Here is a 22,224-nt window from a genome sequence, read left to right as displayed (position 1 = left end):
TACTTCTTTAACTCAAAAGTCTTGTTTTTATTCCTTGTCTCTTCCAAAATGTGTTTTTCCAAACAACAGCGGATGATAACGAGGTGACATATTCAACACAAAAAGAAATTATTAGTTCACAGTGATAATAATAACACATTTAAATCAAATGATTCTAGCTAATTCTTGTTTGAGACGGATTTGTTTCATGCATAGGAACACAGTCAGCCTATCGCAGCTGAGGTCGTCCAATATGGCTGCCAGAGGTTTAAAGTCCCCTGCGGACTTTTCATTCACTAGTTCATTTGCTAGATTCTGACACACGTGCGTCTAGTTCAGCAAACTAGTAAACTAGTGCAACATGTCAGTAACATGCAAACGCTATGCTTTCACTGGGGTAGTGCTGTGCAAACCAGCAGAATGTGAGGATACAGCGAAAAATGTAACCTATTTATCCTCTGATGAAAAAAAATATCATCATCTTTAAATTGCGGGTCCAAATGACTAAAAAATCTAATATTAGGTTAATGGGTTACTGATTTTCCAAGCAGTTGTGTAGTTTTAAAAAGCATCTCCTGCAACCTTCTTATCGAAAAAATAAAACTATCATTTTTACCTCTACCTATTGTTTAATAGGCAGGAAGTTAGCTATACATTATTTTAACTTTAACTTCATAGATAGAAATATGAAAAGTAAAAACTGCTTATTTTGAAGATGTAATTGGTTTGAATGATATTGATATGCAGGAGCGTTCACGTTAATGGGAGCTGAAAGATGATGAATCTCAAAATTGGCTAAATTGAAATAAATTTATGATATTGGTTAGCTTATATAGCTGGTAGTTGAACCACTCACGCAGCCCATAGTTTTAATGACTCCCTACCTTTTTCTGTGCAGCTGCAAATTAACATCTGTGCTGCAAAGAGATTTTAACACTGCCTCAGTCAAATTAGAGGTCTGTGATTTTGCTTTTAAACACCATTTAACAATTAAATGTCGCCACTGCTTATGGTTAAACACCTCCGCACTTTAGTTAAGAATTTTAGACATTTTAAATTAACTGCATTTTTGAATCACAGACAAGGAAATCAGGCCGTGATTAAGACAAGCTACAGCAACTGACAACTAGAAATTCCGTAGTAAATGATGAAAAACATCAGGGCAAATGGATGGGAAGGCAAAAACACAACGGGAAGGATAAATCTTGCACCAACTGATCATGAGGAATGGAAGTACGATGTTTCGTAAAAAGTAAACGGACACTAATGAGATTTTGTTCAGAGGAAGTGAAAAAAAAACGAGCATTTGGCAACTTAATGGTTTTGAGACTCAGACTGCAACAACAAACCACGAAGAAGTTAATGAAGAGTGTCCACGCGTTCACACCTAAACTGCTGAGGATTGATTGATTGATTGATCACTGAGGTATAAGTGTTTCCTATTCAGAACAGTTTGTAATGTAGCGTTATCACCCCAAAACACAAACACACACCAAAAAAAAGCTACACTCAGCAGTAAGGTTTGTGTAGCTGTACGGTCCTAAAGTGTTGTAACACAGACTGAATAATGGCAGTGAAAGCAACAAGGGGCATTGAACGAAAGGAATACCACCTTAACACCAGGGCGTTTCCTTTTCCCTGCCCCCCCCCGCCACCCCCCTTCTGGTACGCAGATAACCAGAGTGTAACTCGAACTCAAAACACTAAAAACTGTCCATTATTGCAGCTCTACTTCACATCTGGTCATTACAGTTCATTGTAATCTAAGAGAGCAGGCTGTAACGTTTTGTTTCACAGCTGCTAACACAGTGATCGAGGTGCTCATGACGAGACTAAACTACAGCAGCAAATTCATTGTTTCTGTGAAGTGGCCTCATGAGGGCCCCGGGGCCGTTCGGCAGTTTTAATCTCAGAAGTCCCCTTCTTATCAACAGACTGTAACATCCGAGTTTCATATTACAGAACTGCCTCTACTACTAATGCAGATGCACAGGTGCCACACACAGACACACACGTGCACATGTACACGCACACACACAAACGCACACAGGTTTTTTTGTGCAGCTATCCTGACTAGGACTCTGCAACGACTTTAAATCGTGGTGGACAGCCTAACCAAAACTTTATCCCTAACCTTTACCATGACCAATTCATAACCAACCCTAACCTTAATCTAACCACCATTCATATCTTAACCTCTAAATTTAACCAGGAGCTCAGAAATTAAGTTTTGCCTCATCGGGACCAAGCTGTGGTCCCCATAAGGTCTACTGGTCCTGACAAAGTCAGTGTTTATGCAGGAAAAGGTCCTAAAGTGGCAACAAAAACAAGTACACACACATACACTCGTTCATACACAGGAAAACTCAAGATAAAAAGTCAAAAAATGCCTTTTGTTATTATGATGAAAATCTAAAGTTAACGACAGTCGTCAATCTGCCATGAGGCCTGCGTGATTCCAGCTTTTTCTACTAATATGAGTAAACAGTGTGCACACTACAAAACTATTCATAGCAAACAGTTCATGTGGATTTATCCAGCACCCTGCTAAAAATTTTAAAGGCCAATAAGACAAATTAAGTGTTATTGGAGAAACAGACATAATCGAAAGCTGAAAGTTAAGGCTGACTCACGAGAAGACCTTGTATCGACTGTGGTGTTTCCTCTCGGTGATTGGTGTAGGAGATGCACTGATCTTACTGCTCACCTCTGAGTGAACTGACCTATAATATAACACTAGAAAAATCCAACACACGAGTCCGTGGCAAATAAATCAGTGGAATCAGCAGCCGCCAAAGTCACATATGTGTCTCCCGTGCAGGCAGGATGGTTGAGTAGTTGAGTTTGAGACCCTGGCTTTGAGCACCGTGTGGAACAGTGTGCGGTTGAATTGAGGTGATTGTGTCTGGTTGCTGATTTCTCAGAGGAATTTGCAGTGACATTTACAACATGTACTGTACATATGATTCTCTTGTCGCTGGCTCAGCAGAAAACAGTAGAACAAAGTAAAACCTGCAGTGTGTTGAGAAAACTTTGATGCATGAGGTACTACATAAAGAAATTGAGAATTTATCCCTTCACTAGTTTTTATATGCCTCAAAATGTGTTTACAAGGAATCTAAAAATAAAGAATTGTCATTTTTAGTCGTAAATATGACTATTCTTCATTTTTATGACTTAAAATATATGTAATATAATATATTTCTAGTCATACTTGCTGTGAAATCAGAAACTACCGCTGTCAGGTAAAATCTATTCCTTTCTTTCCTCTTGGAGGTACAGTTTATATTACTACAGAGTCCCCACTGATGAAACAATTGGAGTAGAGACTTTGTTGTGCTTATCCTCCCTAAATGTTTCCATCATACTACCCTGATGCACCTGTTTTTTGTCCTTTCTGCAGTTTGTAGCCAGAGTGCCCTTTTCCACTTCTCTCCATGTGAAAATAACAAAACAGCCAATGAGGGCCAGGTGGGGTCAAAGGTCAGCAAACAGAAGTCCATGGTTGAGAGCTCTGGTTGGGAGGAGCGCAATCGAAGGATGAGAAAAGGTGCTGGTGGGCTGAATCCCTGAGAAAAAACAAAAGGAAAGTAAACGTGAAGGGAAACGTATTTACATATTTCCAGGTGCAGATTCTAGACATGTGCAGGATGGTTGTAAATGTTTGTAACCTTTGTACAGTGCGACTCAGATGTGGGTCTCTACGTCAGTGTAGCCGGGGAGGATGTCTCCATTGGTGCAGCTCTTGGGCTCCTCTGCTAGCGGCGTGGTGGGCAACATGTGGGCGGTCGTGGACGTCTCCTCTGGTGACGCCCCGGCCTGGCCTCGCTGGATCCTGGAGTGCATCAGGGGCACAAAGAACAGCACCACGGCCCCCACCATAGGAGGCACCCCAGCCAGGGAGAAGGCTACCGTGTAGTTCCCAAAGTAATCATGTAGGAGACCTGGGCAGTGGTGGCAGGAGGAGACAATAAATGTTATGGATGTAGACAAAGCGAGTCACAAATCCTGCTATTGAATTCACACCCTGGCACATTTATTTATTTGTTTTGGCTAGTCATTTTGCTATAGTCAGGAAGTTCACAGTCCAACTCAAGAAAGTAAGCTACATTTCATTGTAACATTATGTACCACACAAGATTTGTCCACAATAATTCTGTCAAACATTTTAATTATAACCAAATTTGTTTATTTTTTACTTCAATTTATCTTTAACCTGTAGGACTCCCTTAAAATACTCCCTCTCAGCAACTTTGGGACAAAAATGGCTGCTCCCTAAAACTGCTATAAAAACACTATATATGTCTATTTCCATCGAAATTTGTCAAGAATTTCTTTTGGAGAGTTAACACAACCTGGGTTATGTCACTGATAATTAACAACATTTGCATTGTTTTAATTGTAATTATTATTATTTATTTGTTTTAAATGTATCTTGTTCTTATATCGTTTCACGTTTAAACATTTAAACCTTAAGGATAAAAATGCAATCCCTAACACTTCTTTATAACACTATACAGCATATGATACAGCACATTATACAGTATGTATACTGCACATTATAAAAGTCTGCATCCTGCCAGCTTCATGTTTTGTATCTACAGGAGATAAAGCCAGAGTCAGAAAGAGGCTGTAATCATACACCAAATGTAACCACTAAACTGTGCTTTACCTCTGCAGGGCTTTGTGTGCACACACAAATAGTGCAATCATTTGCTGGTTAGCCTCTTACAGTGGCATCCTACATGCACCGGATGCTCTAAAGCCTATTATCTGACTGCCGTTATTGATAAAAGATGGGCACATTTCAGACATATGTGCAGGAACAACAGGGAACAGCAAGCAAAGGTACAAGGTAATTGCAGCCGAACACGTTCCCTGAGAAAACATTCATTGTTTTTTTGTTAAAAGAAATAGTAGTCACGTGAAACCAAAATATTTTCCATGTTTCCAAAATTGTGAATAATATTTTTGGGGTTTTTACATTTGTTTTCAACAAATTACAGCAAAAGATTAAGAGAACTAAAAAAAGCTTATACTAAATGAAAAAAATATATTATGGTTACACTTATCCCTTTGTTGGCTGATTAGTTTGTTTGTTTGTAAGCAAGATTACACACAACAACTAGATGAATTATCACTAGCCTTGGTGTAAAGGATGCAGTATGGGTCAGGGAAGAACCCAGTCAATTCGGGCAGGGATCCAGATCTGGTGTTTTCATTGTGTTTTTTTCATTGAGATCCGGGAAATATTCTCTTAGAAATCAAAGAGATTGTTGAACAACGCTCTATCTTGCAATGTTAGAAAAAGTAATCAAATGATCTGCCCTCGGATCCAGATCTGCTCCAAGATTGGACAGATTCTTCTCTGACATCCAAGGTTTTCTCTCTCAGGACAAATCCCTGGAGACTACCTGGAGTTGGCTACAAGCCCAAACCTCTCGAGACACAATGTGCAGCACAAATAATCCTGCCATACATTTTGCTCACCTACATTTTTTCTTGTCTTTGTTCTACTGTTTTTCTCTGTTATATATTTCAACTTACTGTGCCCTGTCTCTGCCAAAATCCTGAAGTCAGACCACAGGATATGAGTTCCTTATGGGATGTTCTGTATAAATCTGAGCTAAATTGTGAAAAACAGGAAAAAGAGCAAGCTACTCACCAGCGATGGGTGGACCTGCCGTCATTGGAAGAGCCATGAGGCCCAGCAGGTATCCTATGGCCTGCGAGGCCTTCATGGGCCCGACCAGCTCGAACGCTATGGGGGCCATCATTGTGAGGAAGCAGCCGTCACACAGGCCCAGGAACACACACACGACCGCCAGCGCCTCAAACGCATGGCATTGAGGAATCAAAATGGACATCAGGCCCAGAGCGATGAAGGACACCACCTGAAAAAGACAGTGAGAGGATAAGCTATTAATGTCTTTATAGTTTCACGTTGTACTGGTATTTAATTAATGTTTGCCTGCTCTCTCATTTCCATAGTGCTGATGTTAGTCAATGAGGGCAGAATACAGAGAGACAACACCCTCCAGCTTTATAAAGACCAACATATTTAAGTTGGAAAAACTGTTAAAAAGTCTGACACATTTATATAATCCTGAGCTCAGAGTTCACGATTAAAACCCTCAATAACCATAAAACTTCACATCTTTAAGAGTCAAGTCTGCCCAAAACGTTACCTACCTGGTAAGAATAAAAAAGGTTTGTGGGAACATGAACTGATGTGCGGACAGTTCTCGACTGCTGGTTTACGTTACTTCTGTCCAGCACCTAGTGTTTATTAAAATTGGATGAGCTTGCTTTATACTTTCTTTTTCTTTAGCCAGCAGGAGAGAAACTACTGAGCAGTGTACTGTATTTGAACATGATGTCCTTATCCTTAAATCATAAAATATCATCTCTGCACAATCTACATGGACAATAGTGCCAAAAGGTAATTCTAAACATATTTTTTTGGTGTATCGATATTTTACAGACTTCTGCATTTAGTGCAAAAATGTCATGCAATATTGAGGTATTTAGGTTTTAATCAGCCTTAGACTTAATATCCCTTTGCTGAACCATACAATGAAGGATTATCTGGACGTTTGCAGGAAGTAGGTATTTCTCATTTCTCAAACTGCTCTGAACTGCTTTTCCCTCTTTTATTTTACAGGACTGAATCTTCTTTTTCATTATCAAAGTGTGTCATTCTAAGAAAGACACTATAAGTGCAAAAAGTGTCTGAGTCATGTTTATCTTCTGCCTAATAAGCCATTACCATCCACTGAATCACTCTAATTACACATATAATATCCAAGTTTCAATCGGTAAAACCCAGCCTTTTATTGGATTATATGAAAAAACTATTGGTTTAATGTGTGTGCCAGGGAACACAGAGTCTGAATAACAAACAAAGCACACATGTTAATAGTTAGCACAAGGACGTCTCTGTTTCAGATTAAAGTTAATGTGCAGATGTTTAATTTCCGCACCTGCATGTAGATCTTTTGAAGGCCTGGAATAAGGTCTCCGATCTTTCCGAAAGCAAGGCGTCCCACGCCAGACGAAGCTCCTATGCACACCAGGAGAACCCAATCCTTCTGGGTCCCCTCGAAGCGCTCCTTCACAAAGTTCATCTGAGACATGAAAGAGAAAAACAGACACAGTGCTGTGTGAGATTTGGCTGCTTGCAACAGTGGATAATGTGCTGCAGGAGAAAACACTCCCAAGCTGCCAATAATGTATGAGCAAACAAAGATACCACAAAACCTGCTGGTGAGCTTTTTTCACATGTTTTTGTTCTGTGTTGCTAAGAAATCAGTGAAGTCGGTAAATGGGTGTGTGTTTTGTGGAATGGCGGCGTTGTCCATCCATAACCCCAAAGCTACAGTCTAACAATAACAAAATGTCTTCATCCGCCGACCTTTGGAACAGCAGGAGAGCGAGACCCGACGCATATATGTCAGAGTCTCCAACTCCCCTCAGCCCTGACCCCCAATTCAGATCCAAAACATGAAACCGCCCTCTGAAGTCTTTCCTGAGCAAGCTGGTCCCTGTGAAATATTTGCTCTCCTTTGAAGGGCTCTACATTCATCAATGGCCATAGGATAGGCATGTTTAGGGATACAGAGAGGCCATACAGGAGAGGTTTCCTGAGGTGGTTGAGCCAATACAAAGGCCGGGGCTGTGTTTACATCTGGGCCCGGGCCTGAAACAACAGACCTGACAGAGGGAGGCCGGAGCTGGAACGTCCGACATCTGGATGGAGGGAGATCAACTTCACAGCTCCACGCTACAGCTTTACACTTCCATCCCCATCCATCACTATCTCACTATCTCACACCAAAGTTAGTCATAGTTCGTGTGGAGATTTTCTAAAAATATTGCAGCTGACTTTTGTTCTTGAACGAAAAAATTACTATACCATTATCATTTAGTCATAAACGAAAAACAAGGTCAGTGTTATTTAAATTTTATCGTCAATTATTTTTATAATTATGAGAAAATCACACATATCAGTTTTCCTCACAGCAGCTGAGCCCCAGCAGGGGGAATAAGAGACAAAGCAAACAAACTTGCGCTGTAGTTTACAAGTCATGGACAGTGCATTATCAGGAGTGGTAATGAAGATCTGTGTGTAAGCTGAGCAGCTAAGTAGATATCTAGCCTGTGAGCAGATGTTAGTTAACAAGCTAAGTTGCAGGGTAAGACCATAGACTGTAAATAAAGATGGCAAAACATCTCCTCTTCCTCTCACTATTCAGAACTGAAGCCAAAATATCCTGGATACGAACGCTGCCATTTTGCGCATTTAGAGCCAGCGTCTGCAATAGTGATTGGTGGATGGAGCCGAGAGAACCTGCTTGTCTTTGTTGTCTCAGGTGTCTTTTCACAGCATCAATAATAAGTAAAAAACTAACTTTGCAGAAAAATTTGGGAGGATAAGAACTACCTAAAATGACAGAAGCCATATTGGTAAAACTTTACTTTGGCTATTTTATTCTGGCCCATGTCACATCCAATAACATGGAGGAAGACATGACCTATACTGCATCCAGCCAGTAGGTAATGATTAAGAGCCTTTGGCTTCACTTGTGGTAGGCTATCGTGTCGTCCATCTTTATATACAGTCAATGGAAAAGATGTGTGTTCATCACAACACACTGATAGAAAGCAGTCATATCTTGCTCATTAAACATGCATTCCACTGCCCATGAGATGTTCTTACCAGATGTATATACGGTACAAAGTAGCCCAGCACAGCTGTAGCTACTCCAAACGCCCACAGCCGATATGTCACGATGTGAAACACACGCAGGTTGAAGTATTTCCTGAACCCAGCTAGAACCCTGCTCCAAAGGCTTGCACCCTGAGCAGTAGCCCCCGACTGGGTTTGGGGCTCAGCAGAGCCAGGACCCATGCCCGGGGGTCCCATGCCTCCTCCAGCAGGCATTAAAGGTCTGAATGCCAGCGCCAGCAGCGCCTGGACCAGCATGAAGAGGCTGAGGATCTGGAAGGTCCTGCTGAGGCCCAGAGGTTCCACCACCTTGTTGAGGAAAACTGGGAGGCCCATGGAGAAGAGGCTGGCACCGGCTGTCACTATGCCGTTGGCCAGTCCCAGGCGCCGACGGAAGTAGTGGCCGAGGATGACCAACGAGGGCTGGAACGCGAAGGAGGAGCCACAGCCGAACAGTATGCCATATGTAAAATAACGAAGGCCGAGGGAGCTGCAATAAAGAGTGAAGCAATAAAAAAGAGATAGATAAAGGAAGATAAGATAGTGATGATAAGATGTTGACAAGGAGCAGATGATGATTCAATTACTATAAATCTAGTTGCTCTGCTTTAAATGTAATTATTGTGCAAACGAGGAATAAAAAAGATGATTAGATACCATGCATACCACTGTAACAAAAATATCAAATGACATAAGTCAGGCTGCCCATATCACAGCTAAAATAACCTAGAAGTTACATTACAAAACATTACTCTGTTTCCTGATCAATTATGTACATTAATACTGTCTGTATTGATGTCACTTTCTATTTTTTAACATATATACATAACCAAAAAATGTACGCACAAAATAATGAAATCATATTTTTAAAAAATAGCAGAGACATTTTATTTCCAGCTACTAGGTTAGAAAATACACTTGAAACTAGAGAAACAGGTTAAAATCTTAACTGGGAAACTAATGAATATTTTTTATTTTTGAATAATGAATGCTAACAGTAGCTCTGTAACTAAAATGCAATGATAATATACCAGAAGCACAAACTGGGGCAAGAACAAGTGATGTCTACTATAAATGTTCACTAGCTTACTTTGCAAAGGATGTACTGAGCAAGCCTATGAAAGCCAGCAGTGCGCCGCAGACAGCCGTCTTCCTGCAGCCAAAGCGGTCGGTGAACATGCTGACCACAGGGGAACAGAAGAAGATCATGCCCATGGCCAGGGCCCCGACCCAGGCTGTAGAGGAAGAGGAGAAGGGAGATAAAGAGATAGATAGAGTAACGTGGAAATGCTGAAGGTTGTGGCTGTAAATCAACAAATGGAGGAAATACAGGATGCAGTTCTGTGCAATACAACTGATATGAGGACAATGAGGAGAAATTTAATCTCTTTCCTGTATGGAGGCAATACACTGAAAAACCTTGTCGTGTGTTATTGTTCAACAATTTCTACAAGAAAGGCAAATTCCTAAAACCTTAGGGGTTCCAAGGATTTGCCCTTACTGCTACTTATAGTAAATCAATTGTGTGTATTTGCAGCCCTACTTGAAAGAAAGTAGCAATAGGAAACAAAATTATATACATTAGGACACGACGATAACAATAATGATTGAATTGTGATTTGATTTGAAAGTTATATATATATAGATATAGATATATTGCTTATGCATTGTGCAAGCACAGTGAGGAGGTGTAATATAAAATAGGTTTTAATGTCCTCAGAATTTTACGTGTTTGCCCATAAAGAAGAGTTTAAACCAGAACCTTCACTCAGTAGCAAAAATCAGTCGTTAAACTTGAAAAAAATAATAATGTGAAATTGATCGTGATAATTATCGACATTGACTAATAAGACATTTTTGGCTATATCGCCCAGCCCTATGGCATGTGATGTGATTTGCTATTAATATAAATTCATGTAACTCTGCATCATGTACTGTTCATCGGACACACTCTATAAAATTTCTCATGGTGATTAGGCAGATTATAAAGTGGCTCAAAGTGGGCAGTTCAGGCTGGTGGTGTAATATCCAACCAGAGTTAAAACATCACGAGCCACAGTGATCCAACAGAGACACTGTGTACCCTGAAGTGCAAACAAACAAGTGCCTGCGTCCAGGCCCCCGGGAGCAAAGGTAGCTTTAATGTCTACCATGTCGTCTGGGCTGTGGGTCACACTGATCTAAAAGCTAGACGGGAATGAGACCAGACACACTGACAAACAGGTGGATGAACTGATACACCCACTCAGACACACACACGTGCATACACCCACACAATGAAACACGAGATCTGCAGCATTATACAAACAGTCTTTGTTGTGGAGGTTTTCTGTACTACCATTATTGTGTACATCGGATTTTGTGTAATTTAAGGGTGGAACTGCACCTCAGCCTTCCTATGGTTTATTTAATCAAATTAAACAAGAGTGGGCAAATTCTGCTGTTTTATATGTACTTTATGAACTCAGATTCATCTTGACACCAAAATTTCCAGAAACTTTAACTGGGTGAGGCGGATACCAGGGTTATTAAATTAATAGTAATTAAATGCAACATGTGCAACATGTGCAACAGTAAAATAGATAAATGTTTTATAGCTTCTTTACATTGGCCTCCCAACACGTCTCATACTTAACACTTGACATGAAAACATATAGCCCTGAGGGAGAAATCAGTAGCAACGTTGCATGAGATCAGATTAACCCACTTTACTTAATGAGCCAAAGAGTTGGGGTTTGGCATCCTATAAGCACCTTAGCATTACAATTGCCCCATTTTGCATCACTGATCTAGAGCGTTAATGCAGGACTCACACGCATTCTTTGGAGGCTTTAACGGGAACACTGCTCATTCACTTTGAGTGGGCCGACGTCATGCGTTGCCCAACTACATTGTGGTTCTGTTGGCCACGCTGCGTATGGTAAAAGTTTTCATGCGGCAGTGCAGGCACCAGCCAATCAAATCGTATTTAAACAAACAAAAGCACAGGCACCAGCCAACCAAATCCTGTTAAATCAAATACAGTTCCTGTCTGACATCAACCGTCAAAATGAGCCTGGGAATAGGAGGCAGAGGCTGCTGTTGAACCTGGTATGGCTGTAGATTTAATCTCCCATGGCCCGATAGCACTCTCTTAAGGAACTGCTGCTTTAAATTGAGTGTACATGGGATTGTCTAATATGGTCTGTAACCGTTCTGAGGATACATTCTGTAACCACCAAATCCTGAGGGAAATATCTGGTAAATGCCTGTTTGTTCACTAGCTTCTCATTCATTACCTCTTATTTGGTGCTGGGTGGTTAGAGTACAGTCACTTTTTAGACCTTTTTCACTTAAAACAGCTGCTTCCTGTGGCTGAAAACGAAACGATGAATCCAAACAGGGTAGTTGCTATAAACTGAAACAATGGTTTGGGGAAGCAGAGTAGCGTAACTTGTGTTTGTTTTTCACACCTATCCAATCCTTTCCATTTACACATCTCTTAATCCTTTAATACTCTAGGCTCAACACAATTCCACAACTGATCTTCAAAATATCATGTTATGCTTCACTTCACATGCTTTCTGTGGACTTCTAAATCCTCATATTTGCCCTGAAGGCTGAACATACTCTATGGCTTTCCAGTATGAACAGCACCACAATGCAAAACACTCAAAAGAGTCCTAACTCTGCCCAATAGTCTTTTCAGTTATAGTATTTACGGAATTGTGTAGATGGCAAAACATATGTTGTATATATCTTGATTATAGAGGCATCCCAATTCAGTGGAGGGATGGTTCTACATGAGCCAAGAGAAAAGCCTGCAGACATTCAAATTTAATGACATATGTATATATCTCTAAAAAAACTAAAAGTGCTGCACTCAGACCTCCTGACATAATCAGGTCGATTTCAGTTTGGGTTAGAGGCCTCTGGAATCTCAGAAATTAGTGGCCACAGTCTTGCACGCTTCTACTACTGGGATCACTTTTGCCTTCACTGGTATTTCTCCAGCTTCTCATATTCCTTCTTATTGATGGTGCTGTCACTTCAGACTCCCCACCACTATCTCCAGCACAACTTTCCGCTCCTCGTCCACAACCATATGGCCAGTTGGTTAGTATGGATGGATCTTATATACGTATGTCAGTCTCAGCTCAGCCAAAGTGTTGTCTCCGATCTGGATATCCACTGTTATATGTAGACATGCTGGTCACCTACTCGCTGGGCAGTTCATACTTAGCAGCACTGTAAAATGTTTAACTACTCTTTCCATCAGAAGCGTGACCCATATGCTTTTTCCACATGCTCTTTCTGTACTGTTCATCTTTGGCTCTAGATGTGTCTGCACTCAACATGTTCACGATCCAGATCTGCACTCCTGAATCAAACTTTCACCAAGTTTCGTCCAACTCCATCCAGTAGTTTTTGTGTAATCCTGCAGACGGAAACATACCCTCCTTGGTGGAGGTAACAAAGATAGATAGCTCACTGTTTTTTTCTTTCCCTAGCTGAATAAATGTTTTCAAGAAGATGGGACCAGAGAAATACAGTATGAGTAATGTAGAGCAACGTATTGAATAGAAACAAACAGAAGGACAGCCAATATATTATTGAGGACTAGGAACACTTTAAGGCTAAATGTAAGGTTTAATTTCCAGAAACTCATTCTTCAACCCTTTTCCCAGCTTCCTCAGTACCTTGTGTCTTCGCTCGAACTGAAGGCGGCAGCAATCTGGCCCTGATGTAACATGATAACCTAAGTACCAGTACCAGCAGTACAACTGTCTTAATTAATGGTTGATGTTGTTCCTCTGTCCTACTTTGCCTCAAGCCTGCATGCACAGGTTCTTGACTGGACCAATGTGGAGAAGACCATGACAGCATCTAGGTTCAATGTTACTGTGCAGGAAAAAAAACAAGCACGTTGTCTACAAAATAACAAGGTCTGATGTGCACGCAGAGGCGAACAAAACTGCAGACCCAAGCCTGTTTTCCTCCACTTTCTTTTTCTCTTTTCTGTCAACCCACCCACCGATGCCCCATTCTTCTCTGCGCTGGCACAGGCCGAGGTCTGTGAATAGACAGAGGAGGAGAGTGTATTCATTAGAGAAGATTAGTTCAGGACAGTTTCGAACAAAAGGAAATGAACTCAGCGAGGAAGGCTGGTGCAAAATGAAAAGAAAGTGTTTGTGTGTGTGTGTACTTGTATTTATATCTTTGTGAGGACCATTTTGAGCATAGACCTCGCCGGGGATTTAGTTGTGATGGTTAATGTTAAGGTTAGGGACTAGGAAATGCATTTTGCCAGTGAATGTCCTCACTAAGACAGAAATACAAGTGTGTGAGTTTAGTTGCACTTACATGTAGCACTTGTAGTTTGGCTTATTTAAAGACTAATTGTACTTACATGATTGTTGCTGTTCTGGTTTTGTACCCTCATGGTTGAATGCACTTAATGGATAAAAACGTCAGCTACATGATATGTAATGTAATTTAATGTGTGTGTGTGTGTGTGTGTCATGTGTCTGTACATGATGGATCCAGTCTGACAGCAGTGAAGAGACAGAGAGATTCAATAGGACCCATCTTTACATTAGCGGGACAAACCTCTTGCAGCAGAGAAACGCTGTGGGTTTTTAAAGAGGCAGCATCATTTAATGCATCAAGAGCTTAACCCGAGGTCACTAGGTTTAGCTTGTATTAGGCAGTGCAAGCTGTATAGTATACATGCATGCTGTTTGTTCTGTGCAAACCTAACTAAATCAACTGGGTAATATTCCTAGCATACTGTATTTCTACACATGCTGGAACATGTGGCTTTTTTGGCTGGTCTGTGTCATGGGTACATATAGCTTTAACTGGCCCCAGTCAACTTACATATCTTAATAAATGTTTTGCATGCCAAACGAACCGGCTTTTCTGCTGCTGTGAGAGCACCAACAGTGAGTCACTCGCGTCATTCATGTCCTCCGAGTCCCTTCAGGACTGACATTTACACGATTGTGCTGGAGCAATTACCTCAACACTCCTCTTACAATATGCTGCTGTGAGAGTTGTTAAGTAGCAGCTACAGCACAGTATAGAATTTGCATAGTGATTGTTGTGTTGGCCGTGTGCTCCAGGACGTTGGTTCTGAAAATAAACTATGAGGCCAGAGTGGCAAAGTTCGTCTATAATTTGAGGGTGTTAACGTTCACATCAGCTGACCACTGAAGGATTTACTGCAGCCCCTCAGACAGAATGAAAGTGCTTTCAAAGAAAAACGTTCACAGCCTGTTCGGCGGATTATCCTGAGTAACAAGGACATTGTTCCTGGAAAGTCGGGTTGATGCCGACTTATTCTAACATTTTCAATGCTTTGAGCAGTACAAACAAATTCACCTCCAAAGTATCGACTATCAGGAGAGACACACATCTCCAACCTTTGGCAACTAAAACCAATCTGAATAGAGAGATGCCACTGCGTTTAGGAGCAAACAATAATTAGTTTTACAATCAAAGATAATCTTTGGAGAGAAACTGCAAAAATTTAAATGTGCATTTAATTGTATATTAATTTATTTTATTTCTTTATTTAATATTAATTTAGGCAGTTTCAGACCTTCATATGAACCCAAACCTTTCAATTGAAGGAAAATCCAATGTGCCCAAACAATCAGAAACAAAACAACTGTCAAAATGATTTCCTAGCGCAGTGTTTGTGCCTCAAACGATTTCCCATAGAGACAGGGAGGAAATATCCTATCTGCAAAACAATGCAACACATTTTCTTCGAAACTGTCTTGGGTACCAACAGTTAAAGTAACAATAGCTGTACATACGTTTGCAACATTAATAGACACCCGAAGGTAGACCATGGACTTGTTGGTAAGGACGCCCATTCCCTCATGGCCACATGAAATGGTCTTAGCAGATGCTAGGGGTGGGCAATGTGCTGCTGTATTGTCTTATTATTTAAAGTTTGGCTTTACTCTTGAAGTTGCTGGGCCGGATTCTAGCCGTTAAAGCTGCAACTACCAAAGTTACAATGAGCAAGAAAACTGTTTCTGGGTGAGGAGTAGGAATGAAAGCGGCACAATTCTCCTTATCTCAAGTCAAAATTAGTTTTCAAGTTCCTGTTTTAAGGTTTAAAAAGTTGCCGAGTGATGCTTTAACTGTGTGAACTAGTTGAAGACTTTAACAATGGGTAGCCTGAGTGCATGAAAAAAAACTTAATGACAGCAGGAATCTCAAGATGCTGTATGAGTTGTTCATTTGGTATCAATCACTAACAATTAGAAATCAATGCTGATGTTTACTGGTCACGTCATCAAGCTAAAAGTATTACTATTCAATCCAAAGGTTTTGACGCTGTTAATTATTTAAGATGAAGAGTATGTATGGATTTACATCAGATATGTAACGGACAGAGAGCACAGTGTAGCAGAACAACTGGATTTTCCTGCCTCAACCAGCTCTTGGGGTTCACTCCTGATAAGCTCACATCACTCCTTTGGGTCAGAAAGGAAGCATTTACTTTTTTTTCGCTTCACTAATTCCTTTTCCACCTGCTGGAATACTGCCTATCGATGGATGTATGTGTTAACTTATGAAACCACATTTAACAAAAACAGTTTTTATCCCTGTGTTTGATTTTCTGTACGTACCTGCTTGTGTGGGGAGCTTGCAGATACTCTGATCTGACCTGAACCCATTGCCCGGCCCACTGGAATGCCAAAAATGCCACAGTACTCCCTGATCTGCCAACCTGGGATTTCCACCGACCCCCGGAGTTGCTGAAGCAATCCGGGGCAGCGGAGCCTCAGAGCAGCAGAGCACAGCAGTATGTTAATGACTACAGAGGTTCGCTTGTGACAGACACCTGCTTCTCGGCTAGAAAGTTATTTTTACTGAGTTGATATGTGTCTTTAAAGAAATGTCAGCCACTGAATGTTGACCGCATCTGATATGATGAAAGATCTCATTGTAGAGATAAAGGCAGTGCTGTGATGATATCAAGGCTGTAGCTATCCCTGCCTTTCCCCGACCACTAAATGAAAAGAATGGCACTTTTATAGAACTACTAATGTTGCACACATTTTATGAGCCTGTGTTTCAGTTAAGTTGTAGCTTCCCATAATGTTCAAAATGCTGTTTCAAATTCCAGGCCACCCACTAATCCCCTTGATGCATTAAAGCATTTTTCCCTTTAATCTAGGGTTATAGGTTTTTTGTGGATATAGAAGGTCTACAAAGTTAAAGTGCCCAAAGTAAAGGGGACTCAAACCTAAAGGGGCTTTATAAATAAAATTGCCTTGCCTGATATGAATGATTGCCAAGACAACATCTACTTGGTTTTATTTGTACAACACTACTGTTACTGCAGTCACTTTGAGCTATTCTGAAGTACTTTGTGTGTCGATATGTAAGTGTGTGTGTAGCCTGCAGGTTTCCTAGATGCAAACCTCTGCTCATGAGCCTGTATAGTTTATTGTGTCGTTTATACATTATCAACATTAAAGGGAAAATGCTCCTGCTCAATATGGACAAGAAGAGTAATTCTTCTAGCCCAATATGCTGCTGTCAGTCAGTTTTATTGTCTGTCCACTTGAGACTGAATTTAGAGTGGAAAACACTCCTTAGCTGATGGATTAGTGTTACTAATGGAGCCTAAGCTACATCACTCTTGTCTTAATGCTTTTGAACAAGGCACTAAAATTCTCTAGAAAAGTGAGAATAAAGTTGATATTGCTTAGTGACTTCTTCATCGCAAATTTTGTAACAAAAAAGGACACAATGTGTTCGGATGAACCTTTGTTTCTTTGTTTCAGAAGAATCTTCCTACTAATCTGTCTCACACAAGTGGCATGTAGATGGGAATCGTTTCAGAGATCAATGAAAAATTAATCACTTGCTCACTCAGTCCCTTTCTTCTGCCCTTCACACGCATTCCCCGAGTTGCAAACTCGGCTGTAGCAGAAACATCACCGCACCCCCGCTGAATCGCACAAGGGGCTCATTCCTCGCTTACAATTAGTTTTTTATTTTTAACTCCACTCTGTACGCAACATAACATACCAGAAGTCTATGTGAGCTCAACAGGGATGAAACGTGTGATCAAGCAAGGTTAAACCATCTACAACTCGTAATCTTCCCCCCTTTCCTTACGTTTTTATTTCAAGAGACAATGTTATGAGCCCTCCCCCCACCTTGTTACTCCTAAAGGCTATTTTGAAAATCTCCTGTTTACCCCTCAAGGTTTGACAAATAGCCTGTATAATTGAGCTCAGCATAAAGACCTGATGGTAATCTGTCATCAAGAGGTAATCACATCCCTGCCTTTCCTTGTCACATCCTCACTTTACGGCCTTTTGGATTTGTTGCTTGTGAAGTGCTTAGACATGTTGTTTCAAGACGTTCCGCACATGTGGATTGGACTTTTACCAACTGCACCCTGTCCGACGGGATAGCCTGAAAGGCACTTTTACAATTGAGATTATTGCAGATAAGCAGCTCTTCTCAGTTTTCTTCTGTTACTGAAGGGAAAAGGTGAGCCCTCAGCCTACATGCTTAATCCTTTCACATACAAGAGCGACCAAGATTTAAAACCGAGGAACGGCTGGAGATGAAATCCAAAACAAAGCAAAAACAGAGTTGAAAAGCAATATAAATTCCTTCATAGCAACTGCCCTTGAAAATATACGGATTGTTTGTGGTTTCACATGACAACCACCTGCCATTTGTATTCAGGCCTGACGTGTCTGTCGCTCTCAGACTTAAGCTGACCACAGACGCAGCAATTTCCTCAACATAAATCAGAGATGACAATGCGCACGGTGGCATTAAAGATGCTCAACTGTGCCTTCAAAAACAACTGAAATAAGAGTGACTGTATCTGAGGCTTTGGGTTTATTTCCTCTCCCCCTGTAACTCTCTTTAGACTGATAATAACAAAGGGTAGAATTTGTTCCAGGGAACAGTCTTAGAACCATAATCCCTTCCCACACCCTGACCTTAACCTTTGCTGGTGAATGTGGGACTTGACAGGAAGTGCAGAAAAATACACACCTCTGCTACTCCCCTCCTAAAAGAAAAACATTTCTTTCCTGTAAGAACAGAACTGATGGGTACACCGCTTTACACCAGCTCTCACTCGATCAGGAGAAGCAGTTGGCTCAAAGTGAGGGTCCGCCCCATTTTCCCATAACTATTCACTTAGTTATGGGGCCGAGACGAGAGGCCAGTGCTCTAATATGTTATACAATGAAGGGACCAAACCTCTAGAGATCTTAAGTGTTCCCTATTCAACCGCTGATGGGTCATCAGTGTATTCAATCTTTGTTCCACAGTTTTCAATCTTTATCAAGAGACTTATTTATTTGGCCACAATGAACCACCTCATTCCTTAAAAATTACATCAGTGATTTCTATATAAAGACAGATGTCTTTGTCTGCTTTCCATCCTGCCTCTGCCATGTCTCTTCCAACATACACCACTGAAAGCTTGTGATTTTTGAAATCCCCAAAGAAATCATTTAAAGCCAAGTATGCAGGGACACAGCAGGCTGAACACTGGGCTTATTCTGCTGGTGTATGCCAGAGACAGTGGTCAACAGCATCTTTATTGTTTCACAAGGGATGACAGTTCATGGAATGAAGTTATAGCAAAGTCCTTTAACTTTTATTATATTCCATGTGGCAAGAATGTCACAGGGTTTAGTCTATAGCATAGGGACATTTTACACATGTCCCTCGCTCTAATTGTTCTATGTATATAGTGAAAGAGAAAAAATGTAAAAAAGGCAGGGAAACAATAGATGAAATTATAAATATCTCACATTCTATTGAATATTTGGGGAAGCAAAACTTCTGTGGCAAAGCAGGAGTTTCTATTGCCAGCGACTTCAGTCACACTTATGGTCACAAGAACAGCAGGCTCACTGGTTTGGTGTTTAAATGTCTGTGGTAAGTTTCTATAGATTTCAGCCTTTTGGGGAGAGACACTATGTGTGTGTCAGTGAAATGAATTTGCAGAAGCTGGGTAAGATCATTAGAATAACAGTGGTGTTAATGAATAGATAGGTAGACGGCTGGTCAGTTAAATGTGTGTTAATCAGTAACATTGGTGACTGTCCTCTCCAAAACAGCAAGAATACATTAACACGAAACAAAACCGGAGATGCACATGTTTTATTTAACACTGCCACTTTAAATGTGTAGGGTAAACTCACATTAACTTTTGTGTTGACCCACATCTTTGTCAGACTGATTTTCGCGTGTGACACAATATACCAGTCTGTGCCGTTGGTGGTACTTACATAAATGTGTTTGTGTCATGAAGATGTACTTTCCTACAATGATCCCCCCCAGTGGACACACAAGTTCCCCACCTAACTTGTCATGTTAGAGATCGCAACCAAGCGTGCATCCAGGACAGAGTGTACCTGTGTCTGTCACCCTGATGTGCTGCTTCACCTCCCGCACACACTCCACTGTTACTCACCCACTTTGAACTGAGACGTCTTGTCGTCTGGGTCTGCGTGCTCCTTCACCAGCATCATGTGCAGGATGCCGAAAGAGTTTTGGATCCCGAAGATGGACCCGTTGCACCAGGTGGCTGCGAGCACCACCAGCCAGCCGAAACCCCCCTCGGGTGGGACAAATTCGTGCCCGGTTCTCTCCGACTGGATCCCCGCCTCCGAGTCTGAAGCCGGGGAGACGGGCGGCTTGCACCCGGCCTCGATCATCTGCACGGTGCTGTCCTCCCGCACGATTTTGCGCTCGCTGCCCGGCGCCTGGTCGCTCTTGCCGCCGTCTGCTTCTTGGGGAGCATCCCCCTGCTCCATCTGGGGATCTGCCGTCGGCTGCTCCGTGCGGCACTCGCCGCTGGACGGCTGCGCCTGATTGTCTAACCCGTTGATCCCCATGCTGTCTGCTGTGGTGCTGAGGTTACTGTGGGCTCTTGGCGCACATGCATGAGATATAGGTCACTGACATAAGAGCGCCGACGGGAACACCAGCTTTGATTGGCTAACTGTCAAACGGCAGACGATCCTATGCTGACATAAAGAGCCGCTCACGCGCTGCTCGTAGCCCGGGTCCGAGCGGCAACTTCAGCGATTAAACTCCGACCCGCGAACGGTGGAAGTGTCATTCTCGTCGGATGTTTGTCTTGGTCTAGGAATTAGCAGGCGCCGCCTATTCTTCCCTTTAACGTGAGCCTGTGTCTCTGTGAATCCTCGAGACTCACGCTATACATTCACTTCTCCTCTGGCTCCCCCCTGCTCGGTGACAAATCACCAACCTGTGAACACGTCCGCTCAGCCGCTTCGGCACCGCACCGTCCCGTGACCCGTCGCGCAGCCCGCACAGGGTCCGCAGCATCCCGCGGTGGCTATAGACACGAACCGGCTCTGGTCCTCTCTCATGTGCTGTCAAACGAGGTGGAATATGTCGGCCGGTGCGGGTCCCGGGGGCTGGCTCGGCTGTGGAGTGTCAACACAGCCACGGCCCGTCATTCAACCGTCTCGCCACCGCCTCCTTCCCCCCGGCGGATGGAGGGTTGGACCCAGAGGTGGTGGGGCCACCGCGCAGACGTGCGGCGGCGGGACGAGTTTTCCCTTCGTGTCTTATCGGGTTTCACGTAGGGAGCCGAGTGTTCCTCGGACTGCTCTGCTGTGGTTATCCGTCGGTTAGAGACGTGTCTTCGGTTAGAAAAGGAAGGTCGAGGAGGGTTCGCTCGACACTTAACGCTGAAAATATTTGTCCTCCATCGTGTCGAAGACTGTGGGTTATAATGTTACTGTGATTATTATTCATGAACAGGTTCGACAAACACGTTGGTTCGGCCGCTGCACTTTAAACGAATGGCCGCTGTGTGTTACATTTGATCAGTTTCCTGTGAAAAGGGAAAATAACGATTGACCCTCCGGCTGAAGACCCTGGTGTTGAACCCATTCACCCTATATTCATTTATTTATTTATTTATGTTCAACCTAAACAATGTGGCTGCTTCGTCAAAATTGAGCCAAATAATGTTCCAAGCACACGGAGATGAAAACTGAAAAATAGAATAGTAATAATACCGTTAATAATAATGATTTAAAAACATAGATGAAAAAGAAAAAGAGGAAAAAGTCTCGTTCAAACAGTCCACCAATGAACGAGCTCCATTCTTACCACGTGAGCTATACATGCCCAGCGTGTTTCCGGATTCCTTGTTCTCTGCAGAGTTTCCGCACATTTCTGCTTCAGCTCGAACCATGAACTGTATCTGCTTCGAAGATCTAATGGCTCCACACGTGTCCATAAAACCACACATGCAAAGTAGCTCACTAAGCTGCACGAGTTAAAGCACAAATACACAAAACATACTTTATTTGAGTAATTTCATTTTGTGCTGGTATACAATTGTACTTCACCACATTTCAAAGTATGTGGTATTTTCTTTTCTCCACTGGTGTTATATCACATCTGTACAAGAGATGACAGTGTAAATGCTGTTATTACTAATAAAGATTCTGCATTTAAATATTAATGAAGTATAAGTAAATAAT

At 41.9% G+C, this 22,224-nt stretch overlaps 1 protein-coding gene across 1 annotated transcript; it reads right to left on the bottom strand.

Annotated features, from left to right (window-relative positions):
• Nucleotides 1–1,639: 1,639 nt before the first annotated feature.
• On the bottom strand, nucleotides 1,640–21,547 carry slc16a2 (solute carrier family 16 member 2). The gene is made up of 7 exons (XM_035161787.2): nucleotides 20,172–21,547; nucleotides 9,798–9,942; nucleotides 8,699–9,197; nucleotides 6,963–7,106; nucleotides 5,645–5,873; nucleotides 3,651–3,923; nucleotides 1,640–3,548 (listed from the first exon to the last, which is right to left on the bottom strand). The coding sequence occupies exons 1-6, from the start codon at nucleotides 20,593–20,595 to the stop codon at nucleotides 3,667–3,669; spliced, it is 1,698 nt and encodes a 565-aa protein (XP_035017678.1). The 5' UTR covers nucleotides 20,596–21,547; the 3' UTR covers nucleotides 1,640–3,548; nucleotides 3,651–3,666.
• Nucleotides 21,548–22,224: the final 677 nt, after the last annotated feature.

The sequence above is a fragment of the Hippoglossus stenolepis genome, chromosome 7 (genome assembly GCF_022539355.2).
Source record: "Hippoglossus stenolepis isolate QCI-W04-F060 chromosome 7, HSTE1.2, whole genome shotgun sequence".
NCBI lineage: Eukaryota > Metazoa > Chordata > Actinopteri > Pleuronectiformes > Pleuronectidae > Hippoglossus > Hippoglossus stenolepis.
Note: the sequence above shows the minus strand (reverse complement) of the source record. Positions and strands in the feature narration are given on the sequence as shown.